Source organism: Ostrea edulis, chromosome 2 (assembly GCF_947568905.1).
Source record: "Ostrea edulis chromosome 2, xbOstEdul1.1, whole genome shotgun sequence".
In the NCBI taxonomy this organism is placed as follows: Eukaryota; Metazoa; Mollusca; class Bivalvia; order Ostreida; family Ostreidae; genus Ostrea; species Ostrea edulis.
In genome coordinates, this window is record NC_079165.1 from 66,268,111 (window position 1) to 66,292,610 (window position 24,500).

Sequence of the window (24,500 nt, forward strand, 5' to 3'; positions counted from 1 at the left end):
ATATGTACCCTTATACTACAGTATTAACATTATTGCTCTTTCACATTTGTTTGGTTTTTTAAAGATTGTATGATGCACTATTTCTTATTTTGAAAATATTGATCGAAAAATGTCTTACTAGCATGACAAGCAACATATCATTCTCATTAGACATATTTCACAGAATTTTTCTTTTTTGTTAAGCTGTGAATTAGAAAAGAATCATTTTTAGAAGTATCCTCAAAAAATCCATATTTATCAAGTTTATACAAGGGACATTCCATAAGTGAACCTTATATAAACGCGATAGACATGAATTATAAGGGACGTTGAATCGGTGAACGCAAATTATCGTTTCCCTGATTTTCGAAAAAGAGTAGGCTCAGTGGGGGCCGTTGGGGAAACTCCAACACTCAAAACCAAACATATTTCAGTTAGTGAACTGCCGTAAAATGGTGAACTATTGTCAAAACGGCGTAGACCCGTAATCATTCAATCAATCGGTGAATGAATCTATTCTTCCACTTAATTCATGTCGCACATTCTACAAATTCTGTTATTTCTTTCAATGGTGGTTTTCTGTCCCTCCGTGTTCGTAATCTATTCATATCTTCCACTTTCAATTCTTAGATTATGTGCGCTTATTCTAAATCTACATATAATATTTCTCTGTTCAAAACTTTTTAGAGATAAATATTTTTCAATTTCAAAACTTCTTTTTATGTAGAAATATGATGTAAGTTTACCTGACAGACAACCCTCTCCTCTATCCATAAACAGTATTGTAGGAAATCATCTCTCATATTTTTTCAGTTGTTTCTTTAAAGTTGTTGGATTCATTGATTTACAATTAGACCAGAGTATGCCCATTTTCTTACATAAATATTTTATATTTGAAAACCAACCACCTATTTACATGTACATGTATATTACAACCGTCCAAGATCATGCTTTCTTTATACAATTATATATATCAAAGTGCTTTATACCCCCTCAACAAAGTTTCAGTGGTGATACAGCATCTTGCCCATACATTGAAATTCGTGAGTTCAACACAATCTCATTCGTTTCTTATAGTGCAGGAATACTGATTTAGGTTCCTTTTGATTTTCAATGTTAAATGAACGTGTATATAGTTAGGGTCACTACGAGATATTTTTAATTGCACAAACAATTCTGGATTCCTATCCATTTTCAGTTTAAATATCCGAGTTAAAGATCGACGATGAACACTTGGTTAGGGCGCTCGCTTCGCATCAAGGACGCTCAGGTTCAACCCGGCGCCACGTCAAACGCAAGATGTTTATAGCCAACAGTAACTAAAGTGAAAGCACAGGCAATTGCATCGCTTGGGGTCGAATTTACTATGAAAGAGTATATTCTTTATATAGTAAATTCGACCCCAAGAGATGCAATTGCCTGTGAGTGAAAGACATGTGTCTCTCGGATACGACTTTTAAAAAAACATGGTGGTCCCGTGTCACAGTATAGTAGGCGTTGGCAAGATAAAGAGCCCTCACTATTTCGGCTGTAAGCGCCATGCATAAGATCAAATTCACCTACAGCTGGTGACGTCTCTGCATGTGTGAAAAATGCTCGATTGAGACGTAAAACAACTAACAGATGTGCAACCCCCCCTCCCCTATGTTATGGATCACGATCATTCCACCCCCACCACCCCCCCCCCCCCCCCCACACACACACACATTTATTATTTTTCTGATCTGGGATAGACTTATTTTTCCTATTTATGTTTTGTAAATATGTATTACAGATCATACAAAAATGTGAATATTTTTCGTCTCTGTCACATATTAGTAAAAATCACGTTATCGGTGATTCATACGTGACAGAGACGAAAAATAACAGTTTTAGATGATCTGTAATGCAGATTTACAAATCATGAATAGAAAAAAATAAGTCAATCCCAGAAAAAAAGGTGTGTGTGAGGGTGGGGTGGAGTGGAATGATCATGACCCATGCCCCCAAGTGCCTGAGCACGCCGCAGCTTGTCTGTTATTAGCACTGATAAAATAAGAAGCATTGGAATCATTTTCATGAAGCCTGTAAAATTTTCACGCGTTTACCACATTATAAACACCATAATACTACTTGCAAATAGATGTCCGTCATCATGAGCTAGGAATCCAATAAAGTGTAGTGTCTGAGGAATTAGAATTTAAATGGCTGATAATAAAGTACTATAGTAATAAATGATAAACTTTCAGTCCAGAGGAAGTGAAACCCGCATGAGATGACTATAAAATTGTCGTGGTGCTTTATAAGTATATTGAACTTAACCAGGTAGAGTGTTTGTGAAACAATTACCTGATCTGAAGTTTTGTTGACTGTTTGGTCACAACCTTAGCCCTGCTGAGTTTATAGTGATATAGAATCTATAGTTACATAAAACAGATCCTATAACGTTCCTTTCAACACAAAATGTGCAATGAAAATAGATTAGGATGACTATCTGGAAAGTTACCACTAATTCTTAAGGTAAGTGACATTCATGATAGGCTCCGGGGTTTATTTCCGAAGAGGTACCCTCTAGGTGTTACAAAACCATATATAGTGGTGAATAACAAAATTATATATACCGGGTATAACCACGTCATATATACCGAGTTACGACAAAATGATATAAACCGAGGTATAACAAAATCATTATACTGGTGTATACCAATGTCGTATACCGGGTTATAACAAAATCATTATACTGGTGTATAACACAATCATATAAACCGAGGTATAACAAAATCATTATACTGGTGTATAACACAATCATATAAACCGAGGTATAACAAAATCATTATACTGGTGTATAACACAATCTTATAAACCAGGCTGTAGAACAAAATCATATAATGCTGTATACCAATGTCGTATACCGGGTTATAAGAAAATCATATATACTGAGTATAACTTAAAATATAATAATCTGGAGTATAACAAAATCATATATACCGGGTATAACAAAGTTGTATATACCGTGTATAACAAAGTAGTATATACCAGGTTATAACAAAATCATATATACCGGGTATAACAAAGTCGTATATACCAGGTTATAACAAAATCACATATACCGGGTATATCTTATATGACACAGGTTATAGTTATATGACACACAGGTTATAGTTATATGACACACAGGTTATAGTCATATGACACAGGTTATAGTTATATGACACAGGTTATAGTTATATGACACACAGGTTATAGTTATATGACACAGATTATAGTGATATGACACACAGGTTATAGTCATATAACACAGGTTATAGTTATATGACACACAGGTTATAGTTATATGACACACAGGTTATAGTTATATGACACACAGGTTATAGTTATATGACACAGGTTATAGTTATATGACACACAGGTTATAGTTATATGACACACAGGTTATAGTCATATGACACAGGTTATAGTTATATGACACACAGGTTATAGTCATATGACACAGGTTATAGTTATATGACACAGGTTATAGTTATATGTATATGACACACAGGTTATAGTTATATGACACACAGGTTATAGTTATATGACACACAGGTTATAGTTATATAACACACAGGTTACAGTTATATGACACACAGGTTATAGTTATATGACACACAGATTACAGTTATATGACACACAGATTATAGTGATATGACACACAGGTTATAGTTATATGACACACAGGTTATAGTTATATGACACATAGATTATACAGTTATATGACACACAGGTTATACAGTTATATGACACACAGGTTATAGTTATATGATACACAGGTTATACAGTTATATGACACACATGTTATACAGTTATATGATACACAGGTTATAGTTATATGACACAGGTTATAGTTATATGACACAGATTATAGTTATATGACACAGGTATAGTGATATGACACACATGTTATACAGTTATATGATACACAGGTATAGTGATATGACACACATGTTATACAGTTATATGATACACAGGTTATAGTTATATGACACACAGGTTATAGTTATATGAAAAGCAGGTATCTACTATGTGTACGTTTAATTTAATGACGAAATTGGAACGCGTGTGTGTGTGCCCAATGACTATTTACTGAAGATATTTCGCTGGATCAGAAATTCGTGAACAGCTACCCACTTTTCAATTCAACTAATCACAAAAATTACGAATGAATGTGCAATCACAGGCACCTGAATATGGATATTACTACCCCCCCCCCTCTTTTTTGATAATTTTTTTGGTGGCAATAATTTCTCTGAAGTGTGTGAATTCCCAGTCTATCTCATCCCTCTTTCGATTCATGTAATCGTTTCACGCTTTTTGTAAGCTTTAGAGATTGGCCTTCTATCGGTATAATATACTACTCAAACTTTGATAAGGATCACTAGGTTATATGTGTGTAATTTACCACTAACGTAACAATAGACATAAATTTGACTCAGAAACGTGTTTACTCAGGTTATGAATGAAAATTCATGAACGATATGAACTTTTATCAATACGGAATGCTTGAAATCTGATAACAACACCAAAAGGCATTTCATTACAAAAGGTAACAGCAAACCAGAGAAAGAATTACAGTTTTGGGGGATAGTCCATCATTACACTTAGTCGATGAAGTGCCAATACCGGGTATGGCCTCGCCTTGCATCAATGACGGTTTGACAACGTCGAGCCATGCTGTCAATAAGCACCCGGATGTTTCCAATGGGAAGGTTGTTCCACTCTTCCACGAGGGCGTTTCCGAGCTCTGCCAAAGTCGTGGGTTGTGCTCTACGGCGTGAAAGGGCAACCTGCAGCATGTTCCATACATGCTCAATCGGGTTCAAGTCCGGCGAGCGCGCTGGCCAGTCCATACAAACAATTGTCTCCTGCTGAAGGTACTGCTCCACCACCCTGGTGCGACGAGGACGGGCGTTATCATCCATCAGGATGAACTCGGCCAACAGCACCAGCGTAGGGTCTGACGTAAACATCGAGGATCTCATTCCGGTACCGCACCCCCGTCATTGTTCCTCTCTCCAGGACATGAATATCTGTTATTCCATCCCTGCTGATTCCACCCCAGACCATGATGGAACCACCACCATAACGGTCATGTTCACTGATGTTGGCATCATGGAAACGTTCACGTTGTCGTCGCCACACTCGGTGCCTCCTGTCTTTAAAGTCCAAACAATACCTGGACTCATCGGTTAACAGAACTTGAACCCAATCGTTCTGTGTCCAAGTGACATGATCTTCAGACCAGTCCAATCGCTCTCGCCGGTGTCGAACAGTCAGAGGGACTCAAACACATGCCCTTCTCGAGTTGAGACCTGCATTGTGAAGCCGATTCCGTATCGTCTGAGTGGACACATTCACCCCCGAGGCGTTCAGGAGGTCGTTACGTAGGCTGGTTGCTGTCCAAAAGGGATGGCGTCGTGCCTGAAGAGCCACAAAATGGTCTTGGCGTTGGGTTGTCGACCTCTGACGACCACCCCCATGTCGGTGTGATGCTGTACCAAAAGTTTGCTGTCGGTTCCAGGCCCTGTTTACAACGCTCTGACTGACGTTTAGTGCATTTGCAACGTTGTGAATAGCCAGCGTCAAGCATTCCAATACACCTGCCCAGTTGTTCTGTCGTCAGGCGACGCCTTACACGTTGAGGGGGCATTGTGTTGATAAACGTAGTGTAAACACTCAAGTGAGTTTGAAATTTTAGAAAGAATCAGACACCGATGCCTGAGTGAAAATTGTGCAATGGTAGCAAAAGCATAAACTGTGATGAGAAACGCATTTCCCATGGCATGAAATGCACGTGCAAGTTTGTTGAAGACGTTTTTGATTTCACTTGGACACAATATTGCCAGTTATGCAGTTATTAATTTTTTTAACAGAAAAATACCTGTGATCCTTATCAAATTTTGAGTAGTATAACACAGTGTATTTTATTATACCGGTAGAAGGCCAATCTCTAAAGCTTACAAAAAGCGTGAAACGATTACATGAATCGAAAGAGGGATGAGATAGACTGGGAATTCACACATTTCAGAGAAATTATTGCCACCAAAAAAAAAATATATATAATAAAAAAGGGGGGTAGTAATACCGATATTTCAGGTGCCTGTGGGTGCAATAACAGTAAACTGTATGTTTCAATTCCTCTTCAACTCAGCAAACAGACATTCCCTTCTTCAAGGAGGTTTTGTGCTACCTTTCGCTATATATAAAAGTGATTCTAGTCAACTACCTCCAACACATAAATAGTTTCTTGGAGTCCTCGGTTCGAGCTAGCTAGGTTGATGTGTGTACAATACAGTTACCCATTTTCATGTGACGATGATTTAATTTTTTTATTACGCAGGGTTCCCTCGATTTCACTGAGGACCTTTTCAGACACGTCCGCTACTCTCATTTTGATCAACTCGTTTTCATTCAGATTCGAACACGGCTGAATGCCATCCTGTTAATCGACGAGAACAGCATCATTTTAAAACTTAATATTTGTCTCCATGAAGTTTACAATGATCCGGATAAAACCTAACTTAAAAAGCACTTAACAACCTGTAATGTCCACTTTAGCAAGACATTTTATTCTTAACTTAATATGTTAAACATTTTATTTAAATTTCCCTTTGCCACGGTCTGTTCACGTGGGTGTATTTCCGCGCTTTTTTGTATGCCTATTATAATAACATTATGGATTACTGTATGTTTAAACAACAGAGATGTAACAGAGCTGATGAAATAGGATTGAGATTGATCGTTCATATGTGTGCTTTCGAGTTCTTTGCCGTGGTTTTATTTGCTGAACTCTTTGCCGACTGGACCATAATTATCACCATTACAGACCAAGTCCGTGCTTGAAATACCCTAAGTATCACTTGGAAGTGAACAATATAATGATTTTCTACTTCACATAATGAGAAATGTTGTGATAATTTATTGCACATTAACGTTCAGGTTTGAAATGAACACGTACATATGTAACTCAAGAAACATGGACATATGATAGTCCAAATTCTTATTTTACGGAGACGTTTTCGATTGTCTTAATCGGTGAATCATAACGCATAGTTTCTCTATCTCCTAACTGAAGCCATTGATTACAAATGAATAGAGAGGTAGAATATGCACTGATTTACTCAAAATGCATAAAATCACACGTGAATGTGCAGAAAATTTACATCTACATATAGGAGCATATTTGCTCATGTACGGCGAGTAAATTTCTCGCCGTCTAAACAAAGCTCAAAGTTGTATAATAGCAACTTCGAAATTTTGACTTCATTATAAGTTAGTATCAATCCTGCAAAAATGGATCGGTCGAATGTATGTACATGTACATTTACCAATATTACTTAAGATTTCATTAAACAAACAAATAAGAAACTGGACCGACTGTGCAGTGTAAATATTGATGTAGAAATAAGAATCACCCTCTGGCAAACAAAATTATTAGTTATGTAAGCGCCGCCAACTACTTTACAAACACCGCTGGCTATCTTTGAATATTATGAAAGAAATCATGTGGATCATCACCACAGAGGCTTATCATTATTAAAATTTAGGAACGTTAATTAATTTGCTTGCAATTATATTGATCGGTTGTTAGGCTGTGCCGTAGGAATATGGAACAGTAGCCTTTGATAACAATAAACAACAGATTTCGCCCCGCGGATCGACCTATCGATTTAAATATGAGATGTTGCTGTAGAAAAACTTTCAAATCGCTCAATCTCCTTCGACTTTTAATGGACTCGGTTTAAAGTCTCTGTGATATCAATTTTCAGGTAAGAAGATTGATTGTCATAACGTCGACCATGTCTTGAGTAATTTTTACTTGTATAATAGTAGCATGGACTTTAATCAAAATGCATTTCTCGATTTTTTGCTTAAGTTTGATTTTGAAAAAAAAAAAGAAGAGAAGAAAAAAGCCTCCAGTGAATACCACTGTTTCTTCACTTGGTGGGTATTAATAACATATGAAATTAATTTTAATTCATCCAGATATACAGATCTAATCCTATAATGAATATATACTGAACTGGATAGGAAATCAATTTATTTCATTTCAACAGTATCCCGATAATCCGGCAGACATTTGTTTACGTCCAATACGTAGGTAGAATTTAGCACAGTACGTAGATTTGAAAAATTTAAATTACAGAAAATCGTTATACTCAAATGGTTCTTTTTCAGGATAAGATTACAATAAACCAGCTAGCATTTTTTAAACAGCAACAATTAGTTATTGTACTTCCATCACATGTTCATAGTTTAATATCCTGTATTTAACCAAAACACGTGATTACCACAAAAACGATACTTTCATGTTAAATAGTTTACTTCTACAGAAATGAACAGACATATTTAAAGAACAAATTTTATCACGAGAGAGGTTGATGGTGAGTATTGTGTTAATAAGATATTTGCGAGTTAAGTTCATTTTTAGTATATTATTTCACTTTGGTGAGTTGCTAACGAAATTTATTATTTTCTTTGAGAATACGAGGGAACTTAAGTGACATACTAAGAATATGATTGTATGAGTTTAGTTGATGTCCCCATTGTTTAAGGGTCGATACTTAAAACTCTATGTTTATGCATTATCCATTCTCTTCAGCGTCCCTCATGAAAACATCAATTGATTTTGCTTCAGAAGTCATTGTGTAATATTATGTGTTTTATTTTTTCGTATGGACAACAGAAAATATAACCATTTATTTCAAGTACTTGTAAATAGAATTCCATTAAACACTTATTTGAGCCAGATTCTTTTGAGGCATGCGTTAGGAAGTTTGCATATCCAACCCTCAACTTGGCAAATTAATTTGCAAAATATCCTTAAAACTGTAATGCATTTAATTGATTTGTTTTAGCTGACCTGTATATGCAACCCACTCTACACTGAATTCTCTCGGAATAAATGACATCATCTCCAATATATGTTAAATGCAAACACTGCGATCTTAAAGGGTCATGGAGGGCGCGCATGGTCCAGGGTAAACCAGTTACAAACTTCGTATTTAACGTTTTGCATTCAAATAGTTGTAGTTTTCACAACAACAGGCCACAAGTAAATATAATTTAATTGTGAAACAAAAACAGCTGATGTTATGTTCTTATGCCATGATATCGGTTGTTTGACGAATAAAGGCTGTACATGTACCAAGAAAACACGCCACGGCAACAGATATATCTGAAAACGCCCAAAACTCCACGATAGCCATCGGAACAATCCCGTGGGGATGAGACCGCAAAATCCGAGGCCCCGTATCACCGTAGGTGTGGCACGATAAAGATCCCTCTCTGCTTAAAGGTCATAGGCGCCGAGCACAGGCCTACATTTTGCATCCTTTCATCAACAATGGTGACGTCTCCATATGAGTGAAAAATTCTCGAGAGGGACGTTAAGCAATATACAATCAATCAGACAATCAATCAACCAAACGGAAAAGGGTGCAATGATAAAATTCTGTGTTAACCTGGAGAAAACTCCGATGGAAAAAAACCAAAAAAAAAAAAAAAAAAACCGGAAGTAATAGGAGATAATCGGAATATAGCCAGGTCGTTGATTTATAAGTGGCATAAACGGTTTTCTGATGGTGTGTCTGATTTAAAAGATCCTACAAGAAGCTTAAGATCACTATTATGAAATGAAAATACGGAATTCCGTATCCATGACGTTACTATGGTGAAAAAAGACGCCTCACGGTGAGAGAAGTCGCGTCTATTTAAGATGTTAGCAAATCTTCTGTTTTCAATATCCTCACTGAGGACAGTAAATTGTATTTTAGTGTACTTGATTCAGGGCTAAGGAAATGTGAGACGTGTGTGTAGTGTGCATACTCATAATCGCAATGTTACAGAAATATCAATTTGGCCTGACGTCTGCCTGGACAGTGCGGCTTGTTTTAAATACATGTACAAACTAACTTTTTCGCGAGCAAGAAATTTTCTCTAGAATAGCGAGAACCTAATCATCGTGGATATTTCTCGCCGCGAACCAGTCCAATATTGTCTCTAGCATTTGTCTAAGATAATTTAAGTTGCGAAAATTAGTTGCCGTGAACCATTTTATCACTGGTAAATTGCGAAAGAGAGTAGTCGCGAATAAAAGTTGGTTTACATTATTCATGCTGATAACACTCTTAAAGTATTGTGCATATAAATACATTATCGTGGCCTATATTCAACTTTTATTTCACAGAATTAACAATTATAGTCTTTATGAGAGAGAGAGAGAGAGAGAGAGAGAGAGAGAGAGAGAGAGCATATGTCGACACCCACTTATACTTCTTTATACATGAATATGCATATACCTAACTATATAATCATACTGCATGCCAATTTCTACAAAATGTTGTAATAAGAGAAAACTGTCATGTTCCAATCCATTTGGCTTTATGTTGTCTCTATGTTTAGGTGAAGAATGACAATGTGACACTCTGAACAATGACTGTACCCCGTGAACAGTCAGAAATCTTCCTCACCAACAAAGACAGATATCTCACATCTCTAACAGAAATACAGAATTACTCCTGTCCACAGAGTCCTGACCAAAGGAACACACCCGCAGATGTAGGTCAGTGGTATTCTTTATAAATGTATAGACCTTTGTCGGCCTGTGGAGTCTCGTCAATGCGTTTTCGCCAAGTGTTGAAAAATGTAATGGATGAGAGTTAAAGATCCTAGTGGAATCCAAACAAGAGTTGTCACACGACAACATAGTTCGCAAGGAAAGGCCACTCTACTTAACATATCCCTTTTAACCATTTGAACCATGCAAAGTTTTTGATGCCTGGTCATGAGGCATCTATATGTGAAATATCAAAGCCCTATCCCTCATTGTTCAATAGATGTAGACAAGGTTAAATTTTGAAAAGTAGGTCGAAGTTCAAGGTTATTAGGTCAAAGAGTCTTGGTATCATGTAAAAGGCCTTGTCATGAGGCATCTATATGTGAAATATCAAATCCCTAATACCTTTGGTTCAAAAGATATAGCCCCGGTTAAAGGTTTTGAAAAGTAGGTCAAAGTCCACAGTAAAGGTAGGAAGTCTTGGTACCATACACACAAGGCATCTATATGTGAAAAATCAAAACCCTATCTCCATGATTAAAAAGGTATAGCCCAGGTTAAAGTGTCATGCCGACATCAAGTTCATGACAATAGCTCTTGGAACATTCGTCCAGGCGAGCTAAAAATCTTGCAATTTACTTTTCTTTATTGTGTACACCAGTGCACTCAGCACTCGAGCCCCAGTTCTGCAGCCAAAAACTAACAGACATTTACTTTCAATTTATACAATAAACTAAGCAATTCTTAAAATATGCTTTCACATAAATCAGATGGTGACTTTTATTTCTCTGACACCCCTACGCCGGAAGCACCCGAGACTGTGGCGCCGTCTACTAGCCAGAACACCTACCTGAAGGCCTGTAAGATGCTGACTATAACACCATCTAACTTTTGCTTGCGGTGCTTGAATGAAGTCACACTTGTTATTCCTTATCATGGCATTGGACCAACGGGAGCTAAAGCTGTTGCCATTGCACTTGTGGTATAGTTTAAATCTAAAACGATTCTTTACGTTCCAAAGTAAAACTAAATATCAAATGCAGTGTATTTCGTATGAAATTTGAGGTGTAAAATTTTGTTTTATCAATAGATTTATGCATACATGTATTCTCTATTTATTTCAAAATCCGAAAACATGTACAAACGTTTGAATTGAAATGGGGACTGGGTGTCGATAGTTGCTCAGTGAGTCCTACTGTCAATATAACGCTGACGGTAACACCTTTATCTATTTCAGAACAACTCCACTGTATCCTGCCTTGATCTGTCCAGCAATGGATTGGAAAGTACTGGGTTATTCTATATTTTAGAGATGTTACAATCAAACAAAGTCATATCGAATATCGTAAGTACGACACTACTTGCATAGGGTTTTGAAAATCGACAGCAAGTATTTTAAATTAAGTAATTATCGTTAATAAACTTATAATATATGCAAGTGTTGGTATCTCCCATAGAATTTGGCGGGAAATGATCTTGGCTCCAGGGGTGCTCGACTGTTGTCAGAATCGCTTAGGAAAAACAAGACGCTCACTAAACTCAACATATCTGGTAATTGTGTGGTATCTGCTGATTTAAAAAATTAGATTATTATAGACATACATTGCATAATCATGTTCATTGATCATGGTTGCAACCAATTTAAAGATAACAAAGATGGGGAAAATAAATATGCATTTCTTTTGTAGGAAATAATTTTTCAGAAAAAGACGCAAATTATTTAGCGAAGCTAATAAAGGTAAATAAGGTTCCTTCTCTTTTTATTAATTGCACTTTCAAATACATTCTGGTGAAAATGGAGATACTACATGTATCGATTTACTCTCAGCAGCTGTAGTGCTATAACGATATAGAAATTAATTATGTTGTTCCATCTCTCCGACATTTTAATAGATGCATCATCACCAAACTTGGTAGAAATTGTTTTGAATATAGTTTGACCCAAATTCCAGGGGCCAGTTGCACAAAAGTTAGTTAAATTTAACTGACAGTTAACTTCAAGTTAACACTATATGAATGTTCAAGTTAACTAACCTTCGTGCAACTGGGTCCAGTTATGACTGTTCTTTGAAATATGCAAACGTTTGTGCACGGGTCTTTAAAAAGTGTACCTTAAGAAGAAAAAAAACAAGTGCATGCATCTTTCCATTTCACGGTGCTTGGTCAAATGTGGGAAAGGGATACAATTTCTTTCAATAAACGCCGACTTGCGTGTGAAGATGTAGTTCTTTAAATATTTGAAAAATCTATATAAATTAATACTCATAAAGCTGGAATACACGCACCGTACGATAATGCACAATTTGTGTTCAGTTCTGTCAAAGATCATAATCAAACATGGATATGCACTTTCACCGTATCAATATACCCCCGAACCACGAATTGTTATGACGTGGTAAGGTCTGATTAACAAACTAGGTGAAAGTAACAATTAAAGCGACCCGTGCCACTTCTAGATCATGGTTTACGATAGTTTACATTTGAGATGTATTTCACACGGTCTTATTTATCAAAACCTTATGTGTGAGAAAAGATGAAACAGTATGAAACTAGAGATTGATTTTATGAAAAACAAATGTCTTCCCAGCTCCCCCAAATTAAAAGTGCTCCAAATGACCCCCCCCCCTTAATGTACCGCATGGTATGGAGGAGAAAGCATGAGCAGGAACATGGAACTCCGATATAAGCCACATAGGAGAAGAGTTTCACAAACTACACCCTCCACCTCTCAGATCCACTATAACTTTAAGGATAACAATTGGATCCTCATGTTCCTACAACATGCACATCTGCATATGGCATTGAAGTATTGTATAAAATTTCAAGTATATCGGATAAGCCATATAGGAGGAGAAACATTATTTTAACATCCTCCACCCCTCTTAGATCCACCATAACTTATAGGAAAATAATTGGATCTTCCAGTCCCGACAATATGCACATCTGCAAATGGCAAGGAAGCATTATACAAAGTTTCAATTTTATCAGATAAGCTACACAGGAGAACAGTGGCGTAGCTTCCATTGAGGCAACGGAGGCAGCTGCCTCGGTAAAAAAACAACAATACCTTTTACGTTGTTAAAATGTCGATAGCAGACCCCCTACCTCGGTAATATTCGAACCCAAGCTACGCCTATGGAGAAGTGTTCACAAGCTATTTTACATCCACCACTCTTAGATCCCCTTTAACTTAGGAAAATAATTGGATCCTCCTGTCTCGACAATATGCACATCTACAAATGGCAGTGAAGCATTGTACAAAGTCTTAAATCTATCATATAAGCCATATAGGAGAAGTGTTCATAAGCTATTTTACATCCTCCACCCCTCTTAGATCTACTATAACTTTTGGGAAAATAATTGGATCCTCCTCTCTCGACAATATGCACATCTGCAAATGGCAATGAAGCAATATACAAAGTTTCAAATCTATCAGATTAGCCATATAGGAGATGTGTTCACAAGTTATTTTACATCCTCCATCCCTCTTAGGTCCACAATAAGTTTGAGGTTGTATCATCCCGTTCCACCAATAAGTACATCTACAAATGGCAATGAAGCATTGTACAAAGTTTCAAGTTTATCCGATAAGCCATATAGAAGGAGACGCGTTCACAAGTTTTTGTGACACACAGATGGACAGAAAGTACAAAAACAATATGTATCCCCCTAGAAGAGGGGAGACATAAAAAGGAAGAATTGTTTTAACACTTTAAAACTAATGTCCCCCCTTTCATTTTCCTTAGTTTACATAAATGGTCAAAGGTCATTAACGGCACATTATCTTATTCACATAATATGTCTCAAAGGCCTGTGTCAAAAAACAAAAACGTTATGGCTCGGACAAAAAATTCTATTATTTGACCTTTACATAAAAGTTCAAGGTCAAAAGTCATCAAAAATGACACGCAACAACCAACACTACGCTGTAACTAAGGTTTATCATCCCCGTTTGTTGACACGAATGGTTTTGAATAAAGCTTCGCAGGATCTCGAAAATACGATCATTCTTTCTTGATAAATAGTAGTATAAATTGCAGCTAAAACTTTGTTGCACGTCATAAAATGTGCAGACCGAGGAAAAGAAATCGCCGGTCGTATACTTACAATTTCTTCCAATGTTCTCAGAAGCTAGTGTACACAGTTCAGTTCATGTCATGCTATACCGGTATTCTAAATCTATTTTGAAAAAAAAATTCAAGTATTCAGTTTGGTGTTAACGGATTATATCAATTGCTTTGAAAACAGTTCAAGAAAAACTTGTCTCTGCATCGTCATGTTTACATGTGTATCGCGCTCGGAATGCAGACAATTGGTTTATAGTGAATGACAAACGTTCTTCAGTCATTTATTAATTTGTTTTACAACATATATTGACTGAATTTTATGATTATAAAATTGAATTATAAGTCATCGACGTTATTGTTGCATTAGCAAAACTCGAAGTGCAAGCGAGATGTGTATCAATTTTCTCATCATCAATTGATACGTATGAAGGTATATCATAGAATAATGAACGCGGCATTCCTTTGATCTTTGCAATAACCTGGTAGAATTAAAAAGCAAGAAAGCAGTGTTTGTACATTCAAAATTAAAAGAGTGTTACATGTGACTCCAGTCTTTGGCACTCTGTTTTTTTTTTTTTTTTTTTTTTTTTTTATAGTTCTTACAAGTTTATTGTTACTTCAGATTTCCAATATTTCAGCTTGAGACATTATTTGTCCACCAAAAATGGTACCGTATAAGTTTTACATGTAGTTGATTGCAAAACCAGCGAGTTGTGGTACTTCTCAGGATTTATGTAGCTCTTATGTACAGTGTACAACACATGTAACAAAGTCGCTTGTAATTTAAGTGTTAAATGTTTTGGTACCTTGCAGAGAAACAAAACCCTGAAAGACCTGATCCTTAGCCACAATACTTTTAGGGAACAAGGCGGCGTTATTCTAGGAGAAGCTCTTGGTATGTACATGGATAAATGCTATTATAGTAATGATACTGGAAATGTGATGGTTCAACCTTATAGTGTATATCAATGATGTTAAGCTAAATAATGACGTAAAACAGCACACATAACCATTGTCTGCTATTTTTGAGCTCATTGTGTTTGACTCTCGAATTTCTGTCCGATCTTATAAGCATTCTTAGAATGGAAGCAAATTAAGCTATTCATGCATGTTCATTACTGGTATTCGCATGGAAAATAAATATATTAAAATTGTTTTCGCTCACGATCGTAAACTTGAGTATCGATTCTTTAGCAAAAGAATGGTCGATAATTGATTCCAATATTGATCTTTATAAGGAAAAATACTTCTTCTATTATCTCGCTCGTTCCTATCTAGAGAGTCCCAATATCGGTTTTATGGTTTCATCTGATAAAAGGGGTGGAATTCTTTGAGACACTACGTAATAAAATTGGCATGCTGTTGTCTATTTTGGGCACCTTTAATATTTTTCTCCCTCCAAGATTTATCGTATTTGAATTAAAGATAATTAGTCGCTTGTTCAACTAGTCAATCATCGAAACGGTTTTCGGATTAGAAAAGTACGTATTTTCGGTTTTTACTGTCAATATACAGTATTATATCCTAAACTAAACACACAACTTTATCCTAAACCTGTACCATCAAGATAATTTGATTAGTTATTTGCTATATCCCATTCGATTGATTGATTCTATATTGATAAAACGTCCTACTCAAGAATTTTTCACTCATATGGAGACTTCACCATTGCCGGTGAAGGGCTGTAAAATTTAGGCCTATGCTCGGCGCTTACGGCCTTTGAGCAAAGAGGGATCTTTATCGTGCCATACCTGCTGTGACACGGGGCCTCACTTTTTACGGTCTTATCCGATGGACCGCCCCATTTAATCACCTCTTACAACAAGCAAGGGGTAGTGAGGACCTGTTCTAACCCGAATCCCACGGATCCATCCCAATCCAGAAGAATAGTTCAATGATTGTAATTAGCTGTAGGATAACTGGCCGAAATTCTGACCTATGTATGGCGCTCCAGGCCGTAGCAGTAAGGATTCTTTATTGTGCCAACACCTGATACGTTGTATGATATAGGACCTCCATTTTGAAAGTAGTGTTTTAAAAATCATTGCGACCTTCACTTCTACACCTTGGTGTTTGGCACATCCCCTAAAACACGCAACAACTAACCAGCCAAACAAACAAACAAAAACCAGTCTCGACCTACATGTATCTTAACCGTCTTACGTTTGGCGTGGTGCCTGGATTGAGAATTGTGGTTGCGAAACGTGCCCTAACCACAAGGCTATCGTTAATGGTATATAATTTGAAGTACTAAAATTTGTTTGTAGACCGTTTTACATCACACATGTAGACCTCACCAGCTTTAGATAAAGCGCCACAAATATAGACCCATGCATATCGCTTGCGGCCGTAGCAGTGAGGGTTCTATATCGTGCCAATGCTTCTAACTGCGATATGGGACCTCCGTTTTCAAGATTGTATCCAAAAGACCTGTGAACTGGGTCTGTTAAACGTAGATATCAGGTTAGAGAATCCATATCAATTTAACTCACGGCTGCCAGCTGCCACTCACCCACCCCAACTTTGAATAAGATGCTACGTGCCTGCGTACTAATATAACCTTTTTTATAAGAAATAATAACTCAGCGGAACGAAGTACATTATATTCTAAATTGGCAGCCATATATAAATAAAGTGGCGACCTCCAGTTAGACCAAATAGCGACCGCCATATAAATAAATAGCGGCCGCCATTTCAATGAAGTAACCGCCGCCACATAAAGTAAATGGCGGTCGTCAGGTAAATTAATATTATTTCTCTACCTTGGCACCTAACGTCTTATGATTGACGCAGCAATATAAGAGTAAAGGAAATAAAACTGAAATGATGGTATACTATTCTAATTCCCCAAAATTGCAGCCGTTTTTAGCTCACCTGAACTAAAAGCTCAAGTGAGCTTTTCTGATCGCCTGTTGTCCGTCGTATGTCCCTCTCTTTGTAAAATTCACATTTTCAACTTCTTTTCCAGAACCACTGGACCCATTTTAACTAAACTTGACACAAGCATTCTTGAGTGAAAGGCTTCCAAGTTTGTTCAAATGACGGACCATGCCCCCTTCTAGGGGAGATAATCGCAAAACTCGTGTAAGGTCATTCAAAAATCTTCTTAAGAACCACTGGGCCAGAAGATCTCACATTTACTTCCTGATATATTGTTAAAATCGTGACCTCTGGGTTTAGAATGGGGCCACAATAGGATATCAAAGTTTTACATACACTGTACAAATGTATGGGGAAAATCTTTTCAAAAAATTCCTCTCAAGCACCACTGGGCCAGAAGAGCTTACATTTACCTGAAAGCTTCCTGGCATAATGCAGATTCATGTTTGTTAAAACCATGACTCTCGGAGGTAGGATGGGGCCACAATAAGGGATCAAAGCTTTACATACAAATATATAGGAAAAATCTTTAAAATTTTCCTCTCAAGAACCACTGGGCCTAAAAAAGCTGACATTAACCTGAAAGCTTCTTGACGCAGTGCAGATTCAGGTTTGATAAATTCCTGACCCCCGGGGTAGGATGGGGCCACAAAAAGGGATCAAAGTTTTACATACAAATATATAGAAAAAATCTTTAAAAATCTTCTTCTCAAGAATCATAGGGTCCAAGAAGTTTACATTTACATGAAAGCTTCCTGACATAGTGCAGATTCAAGTTTGTAAAAATCATGGCCCCTGGGGGTAGGTTGGGGCCACAATAGGGATGAAAGTTTTACATGCGAATATGTAGGAAAAATCTTTAAATATGGCCCAATGTGACCGATGTGGCCCATGGGCCTCTTGTTGCGTTTCAGTGGACATGAAATTTTTTTAATCATAGAGAACCCACCCCCACCATCACCACCACCACCACTTTGTGATCTACTAATCTAGAGTGGATTTGTTCCGAGATTTACGGATAAAACTTTTTTTCTGTTATTTCGTTTTAGAATCTAACTGCGTATTGAAGAAGCTAGATTTGAGCTGGAACCACCTAAGACAGTTGGGTGCTGTGGCGATTTGCTGGAGTGTAGCAGTGAGTTTGTGTTGTAACAGAGGGATAATGCCGGTCAAAGATATTTTCAACAGGGCAGGCATTAAATACACGCACAAAATTTAGTCCCTGAATGCGCGGATCCAGATTTTTCCCACCCATGGGAGTCAAACTTTTCGTACAAACACTATCAACCCTATTTAAAAAAAAGAACAAATAAAAAAACAAACCAAAAAAATGTATTTAAATAAATCAAAAAAAGAAACCGTAAAAAGTCCAAAGCTTAAATTGGGGTGAGGGTCGGGTTGTACATCAACATAGAGGTGTGATTTTAAAGTGCATAAATTCAATTCATTGGTTCAAATTTCCACTATATGATCTTTTGCTGCCATTAAAAAGTGGGGTTGGGGACACCACTCCGTTAATAAACTCTGTATGTACTGTATAATGGTCTTTGCATGTAAGAATAGTAAACATTACGCAAAAGCTATATTGTTCAAATTAAGGAAGGGCACCCGCCCTCCCATCAACCTCATGCTACGTGCTTGCTTTAGCTAAAGAGACTTCATTAAATAATATTTGGTTTCCCTGCCTGATAAATAGTTGTACAGTTACTTTTCGGTCAATTTCTAATGATGAACGCAGTAGTGACAGTCTAATCTGTACTAAAGTCTATTACTATGGCAACGCAGTAGCATATAATACCGTCAAAGGGTCACATCTTCCAGAAGTATAGTAATAGGTGTAAAGTATCAATACGTCGCATCCTAAACTATGGTTAAAAAACGCTTATGAATAAAACTTACATGGAAGAAGGATATCAAACAAATCGTTCCCGTAGTAGGAATTCCTTTGAGAATATGTTGTACTCAATCGTTTCATGATAATCATTTTTGTGATATGTTTCTTGCCTTCATTAGTTAACAATTGAATTTTCCCCTCAAAAACCATGATGGTATACACTATGCAAATCCAAACCTCACTCCTTTCTAGATCTGCGTATGCCCTGTAAATTGTATTGCATTTATTACGGAAATACATTAACATGGATGAAAGAAGTCCGACACTAAAGAAATTCGCGTAAAATAACAACACGCGTAATTTCCACATCATGACATACTATAAATTGACCTATATTTTTTATATTAAAAAATAGGAAAACACGTGTTTGACGTCACTAGATCTGTCATGGAACGGTTTTGGAATGGAGGGTTGTCATGAAATGGGAAAGTCTCTTCTACGGAATCGGACTCTAACTTACCTTGATTTAAGTGCCAATCGCGTGTCCTTTGACGCCTTCAGACAGCTTTTGAGAGGTGTGGTACATAACAAGATCCTAAAAGTACTCAAGGTATGTGCAAGTCATTATTTCCACGTTTACGAGTTTTGAAAGTACTTCTTTCAATGTAATTCTATAAGTCCATTGGATATTTTCTAGGTTGGCATTAATCCAATTACTACAGATGGGGCATTTGCGATTTTGCAGTCTATTGCTGTTTCCGATTCATCATTGGAGGAAATTGACTTGAAGGTATCAAGTCATACTCATAAGATTACACATAAGTTGAATAGTGATCATCATATGACCTACATTAAACGTTTCTTTCTCATCCGAGAAAATGCCTTGAATCAACACATTGCTACTTTTCATGATTTTTGAAATCCTGTCTCAAAAAAAAAAAAAAAAAAAAAAAAAAGAAAAAAAAAAAAAAGAAACCTTTTCTGTGTGTTGGCTAGCTACTCTATTTTTTTGTGTACTCTCTTTTGCATTTTATTTCTTTTACAATGCATTTATTTTACATATTTTGTTTTATATTCTGATGAGACAGAATTTATTCAAGAGCTTCTACATGAGAAGAAAAATCTCTTGCTGTGGACCTCAACTCGACATTTAGATATATCGACGACGTGTTAACTATTAACAATAGTCATTTTCATTCATGTCAATTCATTATATCGATATCATTATACAGGGAATGCTTACTCCTCCTAGGCACCTGATCCTCCAGGGATCCGTATTTGCCTTAACTCTCTGATTTGTATTGCTTATAGAAGTTATGAGATTGATCACTGTTCGTAATCTTCGTCTTTCATCCCAATGAACTCGACATAAAAGACACCACAGTGTTCTCCACATTTGCTTCGTACTTAGATATTTTATTGAACATTAACGGCAAACTAACTGCTCAACTTTATGAAAAACCAGATGACTTCAGCTTCTCCATCGTCAACTTCCCATATTTATGTAGCAACTTACCATTATCACCTGCATATTGCGTTTATGTCTCTCAACTGATTCGATACGCATGAGCTAGTTCCGCGTATGATCAGTTTATAAATAGAGACAGGCTACTGACAAAGAAATTGATGTTAATGGGATTTCAACATTCTTGTTTTGCAATTCTATGGTCGTTATAACAATCAAGTTTGCCAATACAACCCAATATTGGGACATATGCTGTCTAACGCGTTAGACCGTTCTTTACTCTCTGATATTGACTACAGATTACTCCGTTTATTTGATCATGACGTAGGGCTCACGGCGGATGTGAGCGGTCGACAGAGGATACTTACTCCTCCTAGGCACCTGATCCCACCTCTGGTATGTCCAGTGGCCCATGTTTACCCAACTCTTAATTTTGTATTCCTTATAGGAGTTATGAGATTGATTACTGTTCGTTATCTTTACCTTTTCATTTTCCCCTAAAATAATGATGATAGTAATAAACTACCTATATCTTCCCCCGCCTACCAATAGGTAATGAATAGGTAAATAGAAGTATTTCAAATTTATGTTTATATCACAGGATGTTTCAGTGGACAGAGACTTCGTTGATCTACTGGAAAAAATTCAGAAACAACGTCACCTCGTTTGCAATTATGGCAATACCTTACGTCATGACGAAATAAAGAAAGGTGATGTGACACGTGTGTTGGATACAGATGACCCGGTCACTGTTCTGTTTGAGTACATGAAGCAGAAGAACCTGCGGTTGATTGATTTACTCCATAACCTCGACAGAGATCACAGTGACACGATAAGCAGAGACGAATTTCAACAGGGATTGTCTGCAAGTGTTTGCATTCTACTTCAATCTTCAGTAGTAGACTTTCAAAGTGAATCGAACATATATGGGATTTATTTCCACATCAATGTCTCAAACTTTGCCTTATACACAACTGTACGTTATCCAAAATATTGCAATGTTCCTGTTTGTTTCAGAATATTGATTTACCATTAAGTGGTCGATCGCTGGATATCTTAATGCGGAAGCTAGACACCAACAGAGACGGGTCCGTGGACTATGAGTATGATTTTACTTTCACTTTTACTATATCCCATGTGCAACCATACTCGATATAAACAACATCAATAATTCTTGTTAACTTATCGTAAAAGCAGATAAAAAATAAAAATTGAATTATTTAAACAAATGCTAGTACTACAATATGTGTGCATATAATGCGTATTCGTTATGTTCAGAGAGCTGTCAACTCGACATAAGGAGTATATGAGGAAAATCACCAAGCTCCGTCTCCAGGCTGACCTGGGTCCGAGTTACTACAAAGGTTACGACAAGTTAGAACAATTACGGGAGGCTGTGCGTCTCAAAATATCCCTCAGCATGACACGTCAAAAAACAGACACGTCGTAATCTTGTTATACTTGACATGATGTCATTTCATTATATATTGTCCAATGACACATGAAGACGTATCCATCAGTATATTCAATATCAGTAGGTCTATTTTCGCCTACCTATGACATGTAAAAGACTTTGCAAATGTCAAACATGGAAAACACAAGCTACACATACCTGTATAAGTATGAGGGGTTTTCCCTCTCTGTCCGTGCATATACACTGAACCATGTGATAGATTTCTTCTGATCGCTCCTAGAATTCAACTACTTGCCAGGATGATAACAACAGAAACGTTTGCTTGTCCTTCCAAACATCTACATTTTTTACTTCATGGTCAGTTTTGTTAATTCTGTCGCGCTTATTTGGTGCTCATTAGATTCACAGTATTATACTAGATGTGTGCCAGATATTGATTTTCTTGATTAATGATTGTTAATAAATGTTAATTTTGATCTAACATGTTTTTCTCTTCTCTTTCTCACACAAGCACAAAAAGAAACGTCAGTTCTGGTTATTAAAATTCGTCAAATATACTTTAGATGAAAGTATTTAAATGACTATTATATTGAAATGTGTTTTATGCCCACAGGCAGTGCTGTTCTCACGGTTTTACAAACTTGAAAGATTTGCAACAAGATATGTATCACCTAATATAAGGCCATTGTTAGTTTTGCATATTTCGTGTAACAAATCATTTATGTACACAAGAAACTTAAATGCACAAAGGACTCTACCTTGTCCTACACCTTGTGATGTTTTGAAAAGTTTGGAGTTTATACCACCGAGTGATACAAAGTAATTGCTGTAATCATACCGGTTTTTTAATAAGTTGCTTTTAGTCCTGTGTCAATATTAAGGTGATACAATTTATATAAAAGATCATTATACCAAATTTTATCAAAGGCTTTTCCGTTTTCTAAAAATGCACAAAACACCGGATAACCTTTGTCTACATAGCAGCTAATGATTTCTTTTAAAACATAACGTGCTGGAACGGCACCAGGATAATTCCTAAATCCAAATTGTAATTCATGAGGAAATGATATACCACTGTTTGTGAAACTATCTTCAATTCTTGATGATATTATTTTTTCCAACAATTTGCTCACAACAGATGTCAACATAATCCATCTATGGTTCGTAGGGTTACATTTACAGAGGTGTTTACCCATAATTAAGAGTATCAGTATTATATGATGTTTTGTCAGTATTTTTCAGTAGTATGCGATGTGAGCATCGCGTAGCGGTGCGAACCTGCTAGGGGGGTCTGGGGGCATGCCCCCCCCCCCCTCCCCCCCCAGAAAATTTTTGAAAAATTAGATGCAAAATCCTGCTTTCTGACAGTTTTTAAGAGTCATTTTTAAGATAACAAAATAATAAATTTGGTTGATTTTTTTCTGTGACTTTTGCAAAACTTCAGTTTTTCATTTTGACATTGAACAATAAAGTTAACTGCAATTAATTTAACCAATTTTAATACAATAAAAGTACAAATGCACATTTGCATAAACTTGGATAACGAACAAAAAAAAATGTGTTATGTACTTATTATGACAAAAAAATACATATTTGACATAAACCTTGACTAGTAACTATTGAGTATTCATCTTCACAAACTTGCAAGACAATAATGGACGGAAAAAAATTAAATAAAAGCATAAAACAATGTAAAATATATGTAAAAAATATGAAAACTAAACCATGACTTGACCATTGTAAATGAAGGACTAAAGATGACTATTCTTAGAGTAAACTTATACAAAATAAAACTTTAAAAAATCATAATGTTAAAAAATCAAAAAAAATCATAATAATTAGTTAAAAAGTTATGACATGACTTAAAACATTTCCTACAAAAAAATCTACATATGACTAGATCTTGATATCAAACAATAATATGAAATTTACAGATATGGGTCTTCATCCATTGTCTTTTATTAGGTAGTCGTTTAACTAACTTGAGAATCAAGAGATATTATTCAAAAAACAGTACAATATATAACATAAAAAATGTTTATAATGAATAGAGAAACAATAAACTTGTAAAATTGTACTATTTCTTGACATTGTTTACAAATACTGACTGTATATGTTTATTCATTTAAATGGTTGTAATATGCACTTTTCAACCGATCTAAGGTTTCATTGTCATGTTTTCTGTTCATGTCACATGGATGACCAGGCTGGGACTTAATGACGAGCAATGCTTCTAAAGTGCCATCGCCTAAACTAGCTCTCTGATCAGTTCTGTTCTTTCGAACAAC

General features: G+C 36.3%; 1 protein-coding gene across 3 annotated transcripts; it reads left to right on the forward strand.

Moving 5' to 3' along the window:
- The first annotated feature begins 7,706 nt into the window (after window positions 1-7,706).
- Window positions 7,707-22,693, forward strand: LOC125682178 (leucine-rich repeat-containing protein 74B-like). Of its 3 annotated transcripts, none has more exons than XM_056156957.1 (13): window positions 7,707-7,763; window positions 10,399-10,558; window positions 11,323-11,534; window positions 11,790-11,897; window positions 12,010-12,103; window positions 12,241-12,290; window positions 15,433-15,514; window positions 18,549-18,634; window positions 19,749-19,943; window positions 20,031-20,123; window positions 21,400-21,663; window positions 21,816-21,901; window positions 22,077-22,693. In XM_056156957.1, the coding sequence occupies exons 2-13, from the start codon at window positions 10,429-10,431 to the stop codon at window positions 22,246-22,248; spliced, it is 1,572 nt and encodes a 523-aa protein (XP_056012932.1). In that variant the 5' UTR covers window positions 7,707-7,763; window positions 10,399-10,428; the 3' UTR covers window positions 22,249-22,693. The 3 variants fall into 3 exon arrangements, with proteins under 3 accessions (XP_056012932.1, XP_048778553.2, XP_056012931.1); XM_048922596.2 differs by lacking the exon at window positions 7,707-7,763 and adding an exon at window positions 8,325-8,378; XM_056156956.1 differs by lacking the exon at window positions 7,707-7,763 and adding an exon at window positions 9,586-9,687.
- Window positions 22,694-24,500: the final 1,807 nt, after the last annotated feature.

Excerpts from the sequence above, each read along its gene's own strand:
- LOC125682178 (XM_056156957.1), top strand. The coding sequence starts at position 10,429 with ATGACTGTACCCCGTGAACAGTCAGAAATCTTCCTCACCAACAAAGAC. Across the intron at positions 11,535-11,789 it reads CTGTTGCCATTGCACTTGTG|AACAACTCCACTGTATCCTG; the intron begins GTATAGTTTAAA and ends TATCTATTTCAG. Across the intron at positions 20,124-21,399 it reads TGGAGGAAATTGACTTGAAG|GATGTTTCAGTGGACAGAGA; the intron begins GTATCAAGTCAT and ends TTTATATCACAG.